Source organism: Rhinatrema bivittatum, unplaced genomic scaffold, assembly GCF_901001135.1.
Source record: "Rhinatrema bivittatum unplaced genomic scaffold, aRhiBiv1.1, whole genome shotgun sequence".
NCBI lineage: Eukaryota > Metazoa > Chordata > Amphibia > Gymnophiona > Rhinatrematidae > Rhinatrema > Rhinatrema bivittatum.
The window spans coordinates 16,549-35,262 of NW_021821293.1; the positions used below are offsets into that span (position 1 = coordinate 16,549).

An 18,714-nucleotide genomic window follows, 5' to 3' on the forward strand; every position below is an offset into this window, starting at 1 on the left:
AGTCACAAAAACAGAGACACTGAAAGGGTGGTAAGGAGCACATCAGGTTTTGAGTCACGAGAGGAGGTGATGGAAGGAATCGGAGGTTTCACGGAGCAATTTTGAAAAAAAGAAAAAAAGATAAGTGACAGAGCAAATTAATGTGCAGTTTTAAAAATTGATAAATAAAAATTGTGCTTTAATGGGAATTGGTAAATGAGGTTAACAATCAAGTGCTGTTGTTGCCATGAATATGGTTGTAGCCCTGTAAGGGCAAGAGCCTAAACGATAGCGCACAAATATTCTGATACTAATTCCCTGAGTTATGAAATATGTTTTGTGAAATTGAGTGAGAAGTTTGGTAGTCCTCATTTGTGTTGAATATTGAGTATAGGCATACATTGTGAGGAAAGAATAGCCCTAATAGTAGGATTATTGGTTTCTCTTGGTTAAACATATTTTTGAGGTTTGTATCAATTTTATGGTTTTATATATATATATATATAAAAAAACCATAAAACTGATACAATTGTAAAGCATTTTATTTATTAAGAAATTTTCCCCCAAAAATACCATAAAATTAAAGACAAACATACATACTACTTATGAACCCTAAAAGATCACAGTATGGGTTATTTTCTTCCTGAAGATACAATTCTCAGCCTGACAACCTAGAAAATTCGAAGCGTTCAATTATTGCGCACCAACTCAAATGCCAGCTGAAAAAAGTACATTTTTAGCAAATTTCCTAAAGCTCTTAGAACACACTTTTAGATGCAACTGCTCTGGGAGACTATTCCAACAAACATTTTCAGTGGCAGACAGGTTAGACCTAATGGTCTTTATCAGCCAACATCTACGAATAGGTTATTCTCTTTAAACAGGTAACTTGTTAGAATCCATACTAACTTTTTGCCATCAAAAGATGTGATTTGAAAGCAGTATCTTCGGTCTTCACAGTCCACAGCCATTACTGAACAGTTATCGATGTCCATGACAAGTCCTCCTGCCACATCACCTCTGGCTTGACTCATCAGGTTTCCACCCTGAGTAAAGTAATATTGTCTTTCCCAAGTAGAGGACACAAGCCCAGTCTTACTAAAACAAGAAGTACACATAGTCTTAGTGCTGAAATCTTACAGTCTGATTATAGCTTTAAAATTTATAAGAGTGCAACAAAGGAAGAGTGTACAAACAATCATAAACCACCTTCCCAAGCCAAGATTTTTACCATTTATGTGGCCATCATACTAGACACTCCCGGTATAAAATAAAGTAAAAAGTGCATGTTTTTTTATATGCAATTAAAACTTATTTTATTCCGAAGTGAATTGAAACTTCCCAACACAGGTCCATGTTTCATTCACTGAATCAGGGGGAATTCTCAAATAGTAGCCACTCTTTCATTCATTTATCAATCCATTTAAATGTCAGTTTGTTGTGGTCATAAAATGAATAGATCATCATTAAGCCTTGAATAGTTAAACGATGTGTCAGGAACAAGTAAATGCATGTGCATGCCTATGATACATTGAATAGCACAAACACACCAGTCAATTTTTAAACATTCTTGGTACAAACGTGATTATGATAGAGTTACAACAGCTCTTATACATTGCACTGTTAAAATGACAGTGTTAACCCTTCATCGCCATACCATCTCTCTCTTGTTGCCAAGATCAAAAAACCAGAAGCTGTAACCCGAAGGGTTCCGGTAATGGCGTTTATATATGTCTTCACATAACTGAGTACCATTCCACTTCAATGTTTAAAACTTTGGGAACTACAGTATTGAGATAGTAGATCCAAAATTGTTCCCTTGGGTTCAATCGAGTAAGCCGAAGGACTTGGAAGGTAAAGTTGGTGAACAGGGGGAATTAGCCTAAAGAAAGACTGTTGTCCAAAAAGCAGTACAGTCTCTGCTCAACCAGACTGAGGCATGGAACAAGGTCCCTGAGAGCTTGGAATCTTGCTGCACCAATCCACCCATGTCCACCATCTGCTGGAGAGAGACTACAACTCACTCTAGTGATGATATTTATTTATTGTATTTATATTCCGCACATTCCAAAAGATCATGGCAGATCACAAGAGTACACACAGACATGGAGAAAAAGGCATGGCCTCTGTCTCCATCAGCTGGGGAGTAGCATAAAACCCACTTGTCTGTACTGGTCTAGCAGGATGACCAGGAAAGAAAAGTTGCTTACTTGTAACAGGTGTTCTCCATGGACAACAAAACAAACAGCCACACAAGATGGGTGATGTCATTCAAAGGTGCAGAGTTGGGTCATTCTTCTCTCAATGCCCAGAAAGTTCAACTTTGCTTTCTGAGCATGCATGGGGCTTCCACCCCCAGGTGCGAATCTCCTCAGTATTTTACCAAAGATATGTCAAATTCCCAGGGAGAAGGGAGGGTTTGTGAAGCTGTTTGTTTTTGCTATCCCTGGAAAGCATCAGTTACAAATAAGCAACTTTGCTTGCTCTGTGGACAATTACAACTAACTGCCATACAAGAACGAACTCCCCAGCTAAGGGTTGCTCTGAAAAAGTTTTGCCTTTGAATGGTTCCTTTGCAATCGTCTTATATTTTGCGAGAAGCATGTTTTGATAATTTACACATTTGTTTTTTTAGCACTCCTTATTCAAAGATATTATCTTTACCTGAGTCCTTACCCAGACAGTAATGTTTTTTTAAATTTGTATAGTGACCATATGGCAGTTTTGCAGATATCTGGACTGTTGCTGAATTGTGATGTGCCATCGATATGGTCATTGCGCTGACCTGATGCACTTTCACTGAGCATTTTCAAACCCAAAGATGGTATAACAAGAGACAACTGAATAAATCATCTAGATAGGATTTTAGACAGTGCTGGAGAGGAGCCAGCTGTCATGTTACATGTGGGCACCAACATAGGAAGTGTGAGAGGGAGGTTCTGGAAGCAAAATTTAGGCTCTTAAGTAGAAAAGGTGAAAACCAGAACCTCCAGGGTAGAATTCTCTGAAATGCTCCCTGTTCCACACGCAGGTCCCCAAAAGCAGGCAGAGCTCCGGAGACTCAATGTGTGGATGAGTCAATGGTACAAGGAAGAGGGATTCAGTTTTGTAAAGAACTGGGGAACCTTTTGGGGAAGGGGGAGTCTTTTCTGAAGGGATGGGCTTCACCTTAACCAGGGTGGAACCAGGCTGCTGGTGCTAACATTTAAAAAGGAGATAGAGCAGCTTTTAAACTAAAAAAAAAAGGGAAAACAGACAGTCGCTCAGCAGCGCATGGTTTGGAGGGAAGTATCTTCAAAGGATACTAATGAAGCATTAGAGTTAGGGCATCCCAACAAAGAGGTTTCAATAATAAGAAAACTAGTCCATGTGCCTATAAGTAAAGAATCACCCAAGCTAAAAGATTCAAAATTATCCCTGACAACTGAAAATCAGAATGTTAATACAAACCAAAAACACACTTTGAAATGTTTGTATGCTAATGCCAAAAGTCTAAGAAGTAAGATGGGAGAGTTAGATGTATAGCACTGAAAGATGACAGACTTAGTTGGCATCTCAGAGACATGGTGGAAGGAGGATAATCAATGAGATAGTGCTATACCAGAGTACAAATTATATCGCAATGATAGAGAGGAGCAAGGTGGCGCTTTATGTCCGGAATGGTATAGAATCCAACAGGATAAAGATCCTGCATGAGACTAAATGCACAATCAAATCTTTATGGGTAGAAATCCCTTGTGTTGGGGAAGAGTGTAGCGATAGGATTATACTACAGTCCACCTGGCCAACACGATAAGACAGACAGTGAAATGCAAAAAGAAATTAGGGATCTAACCAAATTAGCAGTGCAGTAATATTGGAAAGATTTCAATTACCCCAATATAGACTAGATAAAGTTCCTGAATGGAATGACAGTTTTATGGAGCAATTAGTTCAGGAACAGACAAGAGAGGCAACAATTTTAGATATAATTCTCAGTGGAGACCAGGATCTGGTGATAGAGGTCACAGTGGTGGGGACCACTTGACAACAGTGATCATAACATGATCACATGCTCTAGCACTAAAAAAACTTTCAAAAGGGAAACTGACAAAAGGAGGAACATAGTTTAAAAAACAAACAAAATACAAAGATGGAGCTACAAAGGTTAAGTGTGCGCAACAGGTGTGTACATTGTTTAAAAATACCACCTTAGAAGCACAATCCAGATGTATTCCACGCATTAAAGGTGGAAGGAAGGCTCAACAATTGCTGGCATGGTTAAAAAGTGAGGTAAGAGAGGCTATTTTTTATTTATTTATTTTTGTTGAAAGAGATTTTTATATACCGGTATTAGTTGTGGACATCATATCGGTTTACATTAAACAAAATAAGCTTGGAAATTACATGATAACAGGGGAACAATGAACTGGGAGGGGGTAACAAGGAGCAGTTATGAAGAAAAGATAAACAAAAACAACTGGTACCTCAAAATGAGGAATGCATACAACACCATGTAGTAAACATCATGTGGTAAAGTCTATTCTGGATAGGCTTGTTTGAATAGTAAAGTTTTTAATTTCTTTTTGAATTTGCTCACACAGGGTTCGAGGCGCAGGTTGGGTGGCAAGGTGTTCCATAGGACGAAAACAGCAATCGAGGGGGCACGGTTGCGTACAAAAGAGAGGTGGGCTATTTTCAGTGAGGGCACAAGAAGGGTACCTTTGTTTGCAGTTCTGGTAGGGCGGGTGGACTGGGGAGCAGAGAAAGGAAGGTCTAACCATTTAGAGTTGTGGACGTGAATGGCTTTATGCACTATGGTCAAGGTTTTGTAGTGAATGTGGGAGGGGATGGTGAGCCAGTGTAGGTCTCTGAGGATGGGAGTGATGTGATCGTGTTTGCGGGAATTTGCGATGAGTCTTGCTGTGGCGTTTTGTAGCATTTGCAGTGGTTTTATTGTGGAGTATGGGAGCCCTAGGAGGAGAGCATTACAGTAATCAAGTTTAGAAGAGATGGTGGCTTGGATTACTGTGCGGAAGTCTTGGGTGTGTAAGAGAGTCCTAAGTTTTTTTTAAGTATGTTGAGTTTGAAGAAGCCAGTTTTGAGTATAGAGTTGACAGTTCTTCATGCTTAATTGGTGATCAATGAGAACTCCAAGATCCCTCACAAATGGTTGTGCTGAAAGGGGGTTAGGTGTGGGGGTGAAGGACAGTAGGGGTGAGGGGGAAGAGTGGGGGGAGATAAGCAGGAGTTCCGTTTTGTTTGTATTGAGGGCAAGATGGAGGTTGGTGAGAAAGGCATTGATGGCTGTAAGGCAGTTTTCCCAGTGCTCTAGGGCATCAGAAATGGAGTTCTGCATAGGGATGATGATCTGGACATCATCAGCGTAGAGAAAGAACTTAAGTTTGAGATCAGAGAGGAGTTGGCAGAGGGGGGTGAGGTAGACATTGAAGAGGGTGGAGGAGAGTGATGAACCTTGGGGGACTCCTTGTTGTAAGGGCTGTGGGGCAGATGTGGAATTACCAATTTGAACGGAGAGTTTTCTGTTTGAGAGGTAGGATTTGAACCAGGCCAAGGCAAGGCCTGAAATGCCGATGCTTTCTAAGCGTGTTAGTAGGTGCTGGTGGCTAATAATGTCAAAAGCTGCCAAAATATCGAGGAGGGTGAGGAGGTAGCTGTGACCTTGGCCCATACCTCTGAGGAGGTGGTCGGATAGGGAGAGGAGTAGTGATTCAGTATTGAAGTATTTCCGGAAACCAAACTGAGATGCACGGAGGATCGCATGATTTTCAAGATAGTCCATGAGTTGTGAGTTAACAACTCTTTCCATTAGCTTGGCAATGAAAGGGAGGTTGGAGATTGGGCAGAAGTTGGAGGGGTCTTTCGGGTCAAGGGAGGGTTTCGACTACGGTGTGTTTGAGTTTGTCTGGGACAGACCCATGGGCGAGTGAGCAGTTGATATGTGCTATAGCTCTGACTATGGCGTTGGGGATGGCAAGTAAGGCTTTGGAGGGAATGGTGTCATTGGGATGAGAGGAGGGTTGATCTTTTAGCCAAAAGATCTTCATTCAAAAATTGGAAGACGGATCCATCAGAGGAAAATAGGATAAAGCATAAGCATTGGCAAGTTAAATGTAAGACATTGATAAGATAGGCTAAGAGAGAATTTGAAAAGGAGTTGGCCATATAGGCAAAAACTCATAATAAAAACTTTTAAATATATCGAAGCAGAAAGCCAACAAGGGAGTCGGTTGGATGATCAGATAATCAAGGGGTTAAAGGGGCACTTAGGGAAGATAAGGCCATTACGGAAAGACTAAATTAATTTTTTCTTCAGTGTTTACTGAAGAGGATGTTGGGGAGATACTCATTCCAAAGAGTTTTCAATGGTGATGACTCAGATGAACTGAACTAAATTATGGTGAACCTGGAAGATGTAGTAGGCCAAATTGACAAACTGAAGAGTAGTAAATCGCCTGGAACGGATGGTATACACCCCAGGGTTCTGAAAGATCTCAAAAATGAAATTTCAGACCTATTAGCAAAAATTTGTAACCTATCATTAAAATCATCTATTGTACCTAAAGACTGGAGAGTGGCCAACGTAACTCCGATATTTTAAAAGGGCTCCAGTAGAGGTCTGAGAATCTATAGACCAGTGAGCCTGACTTCAGTACCAGGAAAAATCATGGAAATGGTTATACAGAATAAAATCACAGAACATTTCGATAGCCATGGATTAATGGAACACAGCCAGCATGGATTTACCCAAGGGAAGTCTTGCCTCACCAATCTCCTACATTTTTATGAAGGGGTGAATAAACATGTGGACAAAGATGAACCAGTACATGTAGGGGTAGATTTTAAAAAAGGAGCGCGATCACGGAGTTTTGTTCGCGCAGCAGGCGCAAACAAAAGTACGCTGGATTTTATAAGATACGCGCATAGCCGCACGTATCTTATAAAATCCTGGATCGGCACGCGCAAGGCTGCCGATTTTGGGCAGCCTGTGCGCACCGAGCCGCGCAGCCTGCCTCCATTCCCTCCGAGGCCGCTCCGAAATCGGAGCGGCCTTGGAGGGAACTTTCTTTCGCCCTCCCCTCACCTTCCCCTCCCTTCCCCTACCCCTATCTAAACCCCCCCCCTTACCTTTGTCCCTCGATTTACGCCTGCCTGAAGCAGATGTAAATCTATGCGCGCCAGCGGACTGCTGGCGCGCCGTCATCCAACCCGGGGGCTGGTCCGGAGGCCTCGACCATGCCCCTGGGCCGGCGCCACGCCCCTTGTCCCGCCCCCAAAACGCCGCGTCATTCGGCACCGCCCCTGACACGCCCCCTTAAAAAAAAACCCGGGACTTACGCGCGTCCCAGGGCTCTGTGTGCACCAGCTGCCTATGCAAAATAGGCGCGCCGGCGCGCGAGGGCCCTGATCGCGTAAATCCGGGCGGATTTACGCGAGCAGGGCATTTAAAATCCACCCGGTAGTGTATTTGAATTTTCAGAAGGCGTTCAACAAAGTCCCTCATGAGTGGCTTCTAAGGAAACTAAAAAGTCATGGGACAGGAGGAGATATCCTTTTGTGGATTGCAAACTGGTAAAAGACAGGAAACAGAGAGTAGGATTAACTGGTCTGTTTTCACAATGGAAAAAGGTAAAACAATGGAGTGCCTCAGGAATCTGTACTAGGACCAGTGCTTTTTAATATATTTATAAATAATATGGAAAGGGGCACAACGAATGAGGTGCTTAAATTTGCAGATGACACAAAATTATTCAGAGTAGTTAAATCTCAAGTGGATTGTGATAAATTGCAGGAGGATCTTGTGATTGGGTGTCCGAATGGCAGATGAAATTTAATGTGGACAAGTGCAAGGTGATGCATATAGGGAAAAATAACCCTTGCTGTGGTTACACGATGTTAGGTTCCACATTAGGAATTACCACCCAGGAAAGAAAAAGATCTAGGCATCATAATGGACAATATATTGAAATCGCTGACTCAGTGTGCTGTGGTGATCAAAAAAAGCAAACAATGTTAGGAATTATTAGGAAGGGAATGGCAAATAAAATAGTAATGTCATAATGCTTCTGTATCGCTCCATAGTGAGACAGCACCTTGTGTGCATTTCTGGTCGCTGCATCTAAAAAAAAAAAAAAGATATAGTTGCACTGGAGAAAGTACAGAGAAGGGCGACCAAAATGATAAAGGGGATGGAGGAAAGGCTAAAGAGGTTAGGGCTGTTCAGCTTGGCGAAGAGATGGCTGAGGGGGGGATATGATAGAGGTCTACAAAATCATGAAAGGTCTTGAATGGGTAAATGTGAATTGGTTATTTATTCTTTCAAATAATACAAGGACTAGGGGGCACTCCATAAAGTTAGCAAGTAGCTCATTTAAAATAAATCGTAGAAAATTCTCTCACACTCATCGCATAATAAAGCTCTGGAATTCATTGCTAGAGGATATGGTTACAGCAGTTTGTGTAGCTGGGTTTAAAAAAGGTTTATTTATTTATATTTATTTCAAATTTTTATATACCGGCATTCGAGACAGCAGTCACATCATGCTGGTTCACATAAAACAGGGGTGCATAGTAAACATAACTATAACAATGGTGCTGAAAAGGCAGTTACATATAACAGGGTGATAAGAACTTGGCTTAGAAGAGAAAGGACAGGTTATTAATTCATTTATTGTATAAGTTCCTAGAGTAAGGTTTGTATAAACTTATACAAACCTTGGGTAAGGTTTGTATAAGTTCCTAGAGCAGAAGTCCATAAACTGATATTAATCAATGAGAATTAATAGCTTGGGATCTACTCATGTAATGTTTGGGTACTTGCCAGCGTAATGGGAGATATGTCCCATTACGACAGCTAAAAAGGAATGGAACACAGAAGAGGGCTGAGTTAGACCAGAGCTCAGTCATGCGAGGGGAGGACTACAACAACTCCCAGAGGGCAAAGGGGCTGAAGTAAGAGGAAGCTGAACAAGGCCAGGAACCAGGTGCTCCACTGTCCTCCTCCTCCTGCCACTCCCACCAGGTAGCAACTAATAACTAACGGCAGCAGTAAGCCCTGGTGGATTGTTGGAGTGGAGTAGGAAAACACTAAGGTATGTGTGTGTTTGAAACATGTTCTCTTCAGCTTTTGGATTTTCCTTCAGAAGGGAAGGTAGCAATCCGCCTCAGCTCTTGGTCTCCTTCGATGAGCTTGTGTGCTCATACTTGAGTTGAAGTTCTTAGCAAACTAGCATCCTCGGGGACTTATATCCATAAGGGCTCAGCTCAAAGAGTCATGATCTGGTACCAGGCATTTCAGACAAAAGGAATATAAATCTAATTTGAACATTTTAAATCCATACTATTGACATTTTTGAATGGACTTTTCCCTTTCTTTCCTGTAGATACGCTGAGAAATAGTGGTGACGCTGAGAGAGAGATGATTTCAGACTGTTCGCTGTAGCAGACAAAAACAAACGGAGGAGACTCACATGCGGGGATAGTAACACATGCTCAGAAAGTAAATTTGAACTTTATGGGCTTTAAGAGAAAAATGATCTGATGGCCCTGGATGACATCACAAATCTTGTGTGGCAGTTTGCTGTGCTTGTCCATGGAGAAAGCAGCATATTCTTTACCATAATATTCATGAGAATACAGATTTCGGCATTGTAAAGAAAACTGAAAATGCCAGAACTTTGCTTATGTTTGCTTCCAGCTAAGCTCATCACAACAAGGTGCAAAAATACTTAGAACAAACATAACTGACATTAATTTAGTATCATTACACGAGTAATTTTGCAGAAGCAGTGTAATACAGAACAGAAATGTGACACTTACTTCCTCATGTTAAGATAACCAGCCTTTCTGGTTAAGTTTCGATTGACAGGAAGTTTCTTGGGATCTGGATCAGGTAAATACAGCGGATCACTGGCTACTTCTAGGTCCTGTATAGTTTGCTGCATGGTCTCAACTTCACTATCCATTTCTCGGCGAACGCTGTTAAGAAAGAATACAGTGAAACCACACCGCTAACAGTCTATACAATAGAAACCAATAAATGACTGGTCGATGCTCCCTTCAAACTAGCATTAATGAAGATGGTTTCTAACACTAATGCCAACTGTAAGCACTTCCAGGACTGATACACTACAGATATCCACAAAAGGTCCATATTCAAGACAGCTGACCATGCCAATCAACATATGATATGAACTGCTAACTGGGTCATTCATCAAGATGCATTAGGGCTCTAATACACGTTATATTGCGTATATTGTGCACTATCACAGCGATAGTGTGCGATATTTTGCATTTCCCCGCCCAGATACCCTTATTACAATGACTTCTTTGCATATGATTTACATGCCTGAATAATGCAAATACGGTCATTATAAGCAATTTGATGCTAATATTTTCTCAAGGCTAACCAGAAGGTGGTCAGCCACTACAAAATAACACCTCCTCCTAGGGAAGCATTTGATGTGCAGTGGGAGGCCTGGGACCCTAATGCGGGTCCCAAGACTCCCTTCACACATTTAAAAAAGCCATTTAAAAAAATAAATAAATAAAATAAAAAACAGACCACGGCCAAACGGGGAGGTTGAGCGGGGTCAATGCTGATCTCTGTTTCAACCTAGAGCCACTAGTTGAGATGGGCCCAACTCCCCAGAAATGAAAAATAAATGCAAATGTGTGTGAGGCAGCAGCCCCCCCCCCCCCAAACTGTCAAACAAAACACCCACACCCCCAGGCAGCTCAAGTCCCCAGCCACCCAAAGTGTCAATTCACCCACCCCCCAAAAAGGCTCAAGCCCCCCACACCTTATCTTTGGATAAAGCAAGGTCAGGTTGGCGCCATTTTTGGAAAATAGAAACATAGAAACATAGAAGTGACGGCAGAAGATGACCAAACGGCCCATCCATTCTTCCCAGCAAGCTTTCACACCTATTTGTTTTCATACTTATCTGTTACTCTGACCGCTGATGTCAGGGCCCTTATTGGTAACTTTTTGGTTCCAATTCCCTTCCACCCCCACCATCGATGTAGACAGCAGTGCTGGAGGTGATTCTAAGTGAAGTATCTAGCTAATTGGTTTGGGGTAGTAACCGCCATAATAAGCAAGCTACTCCCGTTTGTTTACCCTGCCTGTGCAATTCAGTCCTCGTTGGTTGTCTGAACATAAGAACATAAGAAAATGCCATACTGGGTCAGACCAAGGGTCCATCAAGCCCAGCATCCTGTTTCCAACAGTGGCCAATCCAGGCCATAAGAACCTGGCAAGTACCCAAAAACTAAGTCTATTCCATGTAACCATTGCTAATGGCAGTGGCTATTCTCTAAGTGAACTTAATAGCAGGTAATGGACTTCTCCTCCAAGAACTTATCCAATCCTTTTTTAAACACAGCTATACTAACTGCACGAACCACATTCTCTGGCAACAAATTCCAGAGCTTAATTGTGCGTTGAGTAAAAAAGAACTTTCTCCGATTAGTTTTAAATGTGCCCCATGCTAACTTCATGGAGTGTTCCCTAGTCTTTCTACTATCCGAAAGAGTAAATAACCGATTCACATCTACCCGTTCTAGACCTCTCATGATTTTAAACACCTCTATCATATCCCCCCTCAGTCGTCTCTTCTCCAAGCTGAAAAGTCCTAACCTCTTTAGTCTTTCCTCATAGGGGAGTTGTTCCATTCCCCTTATCATTTTGGTAGCCCTTCTCTGTACCTTCTCCATCGCAATTATATCTTTTTTGAGATGCGGCGACCAGAATTGTACACAGTATTCAAGGTGCGGTCTCACCATGGAGCGATACAGAGGCATTATGACATTTTCCGTTTTATTCATCATTCCTTTTCTAATAATTCCCAACATTCTGTTTGCTTTTTTGACTGCCGCAGCACACTGAACCGACGATTTCAATGTGTTATCCACTATGACACCTAGATCTCTTTCTTGGGTTGTAGCACCTAATATGGAACCCAACATCGTGTAATTATAGCATGGGTTATTTTTCCCTATATGCATCACCTTGCACTTATCCACATTAAATTTCATCTGCCATTTGGATGCCCAATTTTCCAATCTCACAAGGTCTTCCTGCAATTTATCACAATCTGCTTGTGATTTAACTACTCTGAACAATTTTGTGTCATCTGCAAATTTGATTATCTCACTCGTCGTATTTCTTTCCAGATCATTTATAAATATATTGAACAGTAAGGGTCCCAATACAGATCCCTGAGGCACTCCACTGTCCACTCCCTTCCACTGAGAAAATTGCCCATTTAATCCTACTCTCTGTTTCCTGTCTTTTAGCCAGTTTGCAATCCACGAAAGGACATCGCCACCTATCCCATGACTTTTTACTTTTCCTAGAAGCCTCTCATGAGGAACTTTGTCAAACGCCTTCTGAAAATCCAAGTATACTATATCTACCGGTTCACCTTTATCCACATGTTTATTAACTCCTTCAAAAAAGTGAAGCAGATTTGTGAGGCAAGACTTGCCCTGGGTAAAGCCATGCTGACTTTGTTCCATTAAACCATGTCTTTCTATATGTTCTGTGATTTTGATGTTTAGAACACTTTCCACTATTTTTCCTGGCACTGAATCCTCTTTTCTTCATTCCCCCCTGTTGTTGAAGCAGTGAGCTGCGCTGGATATGTATTCCAAGTGAAGTATCATGCTTAATTGATTCGGGGTAGTAGCCGCCGTAACAAGCAAGCTACACCCATGCTTATTTGTTTACCCAGATTATGTAATTCATTCCTTGTTGGTTGATGCTGAATATAAATCATCTTTTCTTCATTCTCTCTGCCGTTGAATCAGAGAGCTATGCTGGATGTGCACTGAAAGTGAAGTATCAGGCTTATTTGTTTTGGGGTAGTAACCGCCGTAACAAGCAAGCTACTCCCCCTGCTTTTTTGTGGATGCAAATCCTTTTTTCCATATTTCCTCTTGCTGTTGAAGCATAGAGCAATGTTGGAGTCGCATTAACTGTGTGTATGTTAATTGAATAAGGATATTAATCTCCAGGTAGTAGCTGTCATTCCTGCAAGCAAGCCAACCCCTTGTCTCTTCTCTTCATTCACATCCTCTAGACTTTATGGATCCACAGTGTTTATCCCACGCCCCTTTGAAATCCTTCACAGTTTTGGTCTTCACCACTTCCTCCGGAAGGGCATTCTAGGCATCCACCACCCTCTCCGTGAAGAAATACTTCCTGACATTGGTTCTGTGTCTTCCTCCCTGGAGTTTTAAATCGTGACCCCAGGTTCTGCTGATTTTTTTGCAATGGAAAAGGTTTGTCATTGTCTTTGGATCATTAAAACCTTTCAAGAATCTGAAAGTTTGAATCATATCACCCCTGCTCATCCTTTCCTCCAGGGTATACATATTTAGATTCTTCAATTTCTCCTCATAAGTCATTCGATGAAGACCCTCCACCTTTTTGGTCGCCCTTCTCTGGACTGCCTCCATCCTGTCTCTGTCCCTTCGGAGATACGGTCTCCAGAACTGAACACAGTACTCCAGGTGAGGCCTCACCATGGACCTGTACAAGGGGATTATCACTTCCCTTTTCTTACTCGATATTCCTCTCTCTATGCAGCCCAGCATTCTTCTGGCTTTAGCTATCGCCTTGTCACATTGTTTCGCCGACTTCAGATTATTAGAGACTATCACCCCAAGGTCTCTCTCCTGCTCTGTACATATCAGACCTTCTCCCCCCATCGAATACAGTTCTTTCGGATTTCCACACCCCATGTGCATGACTCTGCACTTCTTGGCATTGAATCTCAGCTGCCATATCTTCGACCATTCTTCCAGCTTCCTTAAACCCCGTCTCATTCTCTCCACTCCTTCCAGCGTGCCCACTCTGTTGCAGATCTTACTGTCATCCGCAAAAAGACAAACCTTACCTTCTATCCCATCTGCAATGTCGCTCACAAAGATATTGAACAGGACCGGTCCCAACACAATCCCTGCGGCACTCCGCTTAACACCGCTCTCTCTTCAGAGTAAGTTCCATTTACCATCACACATTGTTTTCTGTCCGTCAACCAGTTTGCAATCCAGGTCACCACCTCGGCACTCACTCCTAAGCTTCTCAATGGTGCTGACCAGAACGGGTGCAAGGGTGCACCCATCCCCAACATGGGAGCCAGGATAAGGTAGGGAAACAAGAGCAGGGGTTATATTTGGGGGGGGGGGCCGCCATGTGCATATTTGCACTTATTTTTCATTTTGGGGGAGTTGGGGCTCTATTGACCGGTGGCCCCGTGTTGAAATGGGGGTCTGCACCAATCCCCATTTAACCTCCCCATTTGGCCATGGTTTTTTGGGGGGAAAGGGGCCAGTGACCCTTTAAAACTATGGCGGTCCCTGAGGTTGGGGCCACCGTCGCATTAAAGGGCCACTCACAGCGTTTGGCCACAATACATAAGAACACGCTAGATAGCTGCGATGCATTTTCAGGGGAGGGGCCCCATTATTGCGACGACACCCCCATCCATACACACACAATAGTGGGGCCTTTCCTGCAAAAAACATCACGATTTGATAAATCTAAAAGTAAAACATCACAGGTGCCACTCTCTGGTTTGGACACAGCAATCCATCAGTTATCACAAGGGAGGTATCATGTGACCTACCATGCCTGTGATTTCTTAGCTCATAGTACTTAAACTGCATATTTGTACAGCTCATTACATTCCAAACTATTTTAATTACTTTTCCAAAATGAGAAAAATCTAGCATAGAATGCACCTTTAATAGCAGTCACAAGAATTACATTTTCATGCACTTTTCACTATTTAAACAATTAATTATGAAAAATACACAGCGATCATCAAGATTCACCAATAGAACTTCAGGAAAAGTATTTTATTGCAAGGAAACAGACTGAGCATATCCTTGTATTATTTGAGACTAGCTGAAACCTGCACAAAATGTGAACTCAAATTAATGTCTTTACTGCAACTTTTGTAAATAGAGGATTTATAGTTATTCTTTCATTGAAGACTACTAGAATCAGAACTTCAGGGGAGGATACAGAATGTGAAGGGGGTGAGGTGTCCCTCCCTTGGCTCCAGTCCTGTTCCCCTCACATCCCCATCTCAATTCCCCCTAAATCCATTTTCTCTCCCTTTCAACCTCCATCCCAGGCACCCTTTTAAATACATACCCACCTCTGGCCCACTCTGCTGCAGCCTAACATTACCAAAGCTGCAACCTGACTCTACATGTGTGTCCTGCAGCCCAGCTCAGTATGTGCTCGCATATTCAAGACAAACAAAAAACAGCCTCTACAAATATACTCAGTTTTTGTTTTGACAGATGTGAGAGGCTGCAGTACCAGTAGTGGACACAAGGTGTCAGTATTTGCTAGCCAAACACCAACCGAGTACTATTATAATAGAAGTAAAGTAGGCAACTGCAGGGTGGAGGAAGAGCTGAGCTAAAACAAGTAAAGTCATTGCCCCAATTTAAGTAATAAAGCAGAATTCAATAAAATCTCTCAGCAATGATTTACCTACCATGCCCAGTCACTGAAATGTGCATGACCTGGTCAGTATGACCTCTCAAGGCAGTCCTCTCCCCCCATGCTTGAGGTGGAAGTTCAGTACAGGGGTGAATCCCAATTATATGATCCACAAACTAAAATCCGAGATTATAATCACCAAAAGGAATTACATATAACTAGATGGGAGATTATTAGATCATAATCTAAGGTCACATAATTAGGAGTAACCCATCTCTTCTTCACTCATACCTGATTAGAAATTTAAAATAAACTTGTATTTTACAAAGTCATAAAACAATAAAACAGTGTATAAAGTTTTTTTTTTTAAAGACTTAACTGTTTTGCTGCACCACCTGTTACTTTTCAGATCTCAACTAGCAAGGTGCCTTGCTTCAATGGCTGAGGAAGTTCTGTAGTGATCCTGAACCCCCATTTCTTACACAATACAATTCGGTACAGCCACTGGGCCATTTTAAACAAAAAATAAAAGCACAATGTAGAACATTTACAGCAAGAAAAAATGCTCTGAGTTTTAGCTGCATAATTGAAATTCATCTCCAATTTGGAAAACAAATACATGGCTTGAGGAAAAAAAAAGCTCTAACTTACTTTTGTACACTTGTTCCAATGTTTGCCAAAAACTCTTCCAGCTGAGAAGTAAGATTTTCAGATCCCATCTTAAAGAAACTTATCTAAAATAAACACCCATTAAAATGCTTATAATTTCACACTTTAGAAATTAAGTCACCTGCTTATTTTTTTTATGAAGTATTAACACAGCAATTATATCATTGTCCAAAAAAATCCAAATAGGTGTACAAATATGCATTTCATTTCTGCCTGATAAAAGGTATATATATACAATATTTGAATACTATCATGAAATAGATTTAGAACTGCAGAACCCAATTAGAATTAGTAATGTTGTACGATGATCCAGAAGACCAATGTCATTTCACTGTACTTTAGGAAACGAAGTATTATGAAAGACAAAAAAAGCTTAAATCATGATGTACTGAGGTAATTGTTAGAAATCCAAACAAATGGAGAAATTACTTGCCTAAAATTTCGTTTTCCTTAGTGCAGACAGATGGACTCAGGGCCAATGGGTTATGTGCTCCCCTGCTAGTAGATGGAGATGGAATCAGGTTTCAAAGCTGGCTTCATCTTAGATACACCCCTGCAGTGACCTCAGCACTCCAGTATTCTTTTCAAAAGTCATTGTGGACAAGCTTTGAAAAACTTGATTACAAATTTGATTAAAACTTGATTACAAATGGACAACTAACTGTACTCAACCAAACATAAGCGCTGAATCCCAGCAAGATTATAGATGCCCTGGATCTACGGAATTGGGTGACAGCTTACCTGTAACCTGTTGGAATCTAGATTCACCTCATGGGTGATTCCTTGGCACCATTTTTGGGGAGCTGTGGGCGGGATGCTGAGTCCATCTGTCTACACGAAGGAAAACGAAATTATCAGGTAAGTAACTCCATTTCCTAGATTGTAGACAGATGGACTCAGGACCAATGGGATGTACAAAAGCTACTCCTGAACGGGACGGGAAGCTGTCCGCAATCCAGTAAGCATCGTCCTTGCAAAGGTTGCATCCTCTTGGGCCCGAACGTCCAGGCAATAGAACCTGGAGAAGGTGTGCAGGGAAGACCAGGTCGCTGCTCGGCAGATGTCAACAGGAGACAGTAGCTTAGCTTCCGCCCAGGATACTGCCTGGGCCCTAGTGGAATGAGCTTTAACATGAAAGGGTACTGGCTTTCTTGTCTCTACATAAGCTCCCGTGATCACCTATGGTAGCCCGCAAAGCTGCCTCACCTTGTTTCCTTCCACCGTGAAGAACAAACAAGTGGTCCATCTTGTGCACCAGTTCAGATGGACTGAATCAAATCACGGTGAACCTAGAAGATGTGGTAGGCCTGATTGACAAACTGAAGAGTAGTAAATCACCCAGACTGGATGGTATACACCCCAGAGTTCTGAAGGAACTAAAAAATGAAATTTCAGACCTATTAGTAAAAATTTGTAACCTATCATTAAAATCATCCATTGTACCTGAAGACTGGAGGATAGCAAATGTAACCCCAATATTTAAAAAGGGCTCCAGGAGCGATCCGGGAAACTACAGACCGATTAGCCTGACGTCAGTGCCAGGAAAAATAGTGGAAAGTGTTCTAAACATCAAAATCACAGAACAAATAGAAAGACATGGTTTAATGGAACAAAGTCAGCATGGCTTTACCCAGGGCAAGTCTTGCCTCACAAATCTGCTTCACTTTTTTGAAGGAGTTAATAAACATGTGGATAAAGGTGAACCGGTAGATATAGTGTACTTGGATTTTCAGAAGGTGTTTGACAAAGTTCCTCATGAGAGGCTTCTAGGAAAAGTAAAAAGTCATGGGATAGGTGGCGATATCCTTTCGTGGATTGCAAACTGGCTAAAAGACAAGAACAGAGAGTAGGATTAAATGGACAATTTTCTCAGTGGAAGGGAGTGGACAGTGGAGTGCCTCAGGGATCTGTATTGGGACCCTTACTTTTCAATATATTTATAAATGATCTGGAAAGAAATACGACGAGTGAGATAATCAAATTTGCAGATGACACAAAATTGTTCAGAGTAGTTAAATCACAAGCAGATTGTGATAAATTGCAGGAAGACCTTGTGAGACTGGATAATTGGGCATCCAAGGCGTACACAGCAGGTCTTCCTCTGGCCAGGCCTGAATAAAGGCGTCAATCCCCAGGGATAGTTGATCTCTTCTACGACTGAAGAATCGGGAGATATAGGAACTTGCCTACCGGCCACTCCTGCACAAGAGCAATGATGCCCAAGGACTTTTGATGTCTCCTGCAACTGAAGAAGTGAGGAACTTTCGCATTGTGAGATGTCACCAACAGGGCTAAAACGGGAGGTGGCAGCAGTCCACTCTGAGTTGAAACGCCTTGCTTGACAATTCCCATTCTCCTGGGTCCAGACTCTGTCTGCTGAGGAAGTCTGCTCTTACACTGTCTTTTCCTGCAATGTGGGAGGCTGAGAACTGAAGATGCACTTCCACCCATTCCATGCGTTGGGATATTTCCCACTACACATGCTAGCTCTTGATTCCTCCCTGGCGATTAACATAAGCCACTGTCGTTGCATTGTCTGCCATTACTCAATCAACTTACTTAATCAAATTACTCAATCATCGCACCCAACCGTTCAACAA

General features: G+C 41.9%; 1 protein-coding gene across 1 annotated transcript in view; it reads right to left on the reverse strand.

Moving 5' to 3' along the window:
• LOC115082576 (DCC-interacting protein 13-alpha-like) overlaps positions 1 to 18,714 on the reverse strand; it is a gene marked incomplete at its 3' end in the record, with an annotated part of 79,587 nt that overhangs the window by 13,601 nt on the left and 47,272 nt on the right. The window contains exons 9-11 of the mRNA XM_029586794.1: positions 16,097 to 16,179; positions 9,799 to 9,957; positions 889 to 1,077 (exon numbers count right to left, since the gene is read on the reverse strand). Coding sequence (XP_029442654.1) covers positions 889 to 1,077; positions 9,799 to 9,957; positions 16,097 to 16,179 — 431 coding nt within the window. The remainder of the gene's footprint in view (positions 1 to 888; positions 1,078 to 9,798; positions 9,958 to 16,096; positions 16,180 to 18,714) is intronic.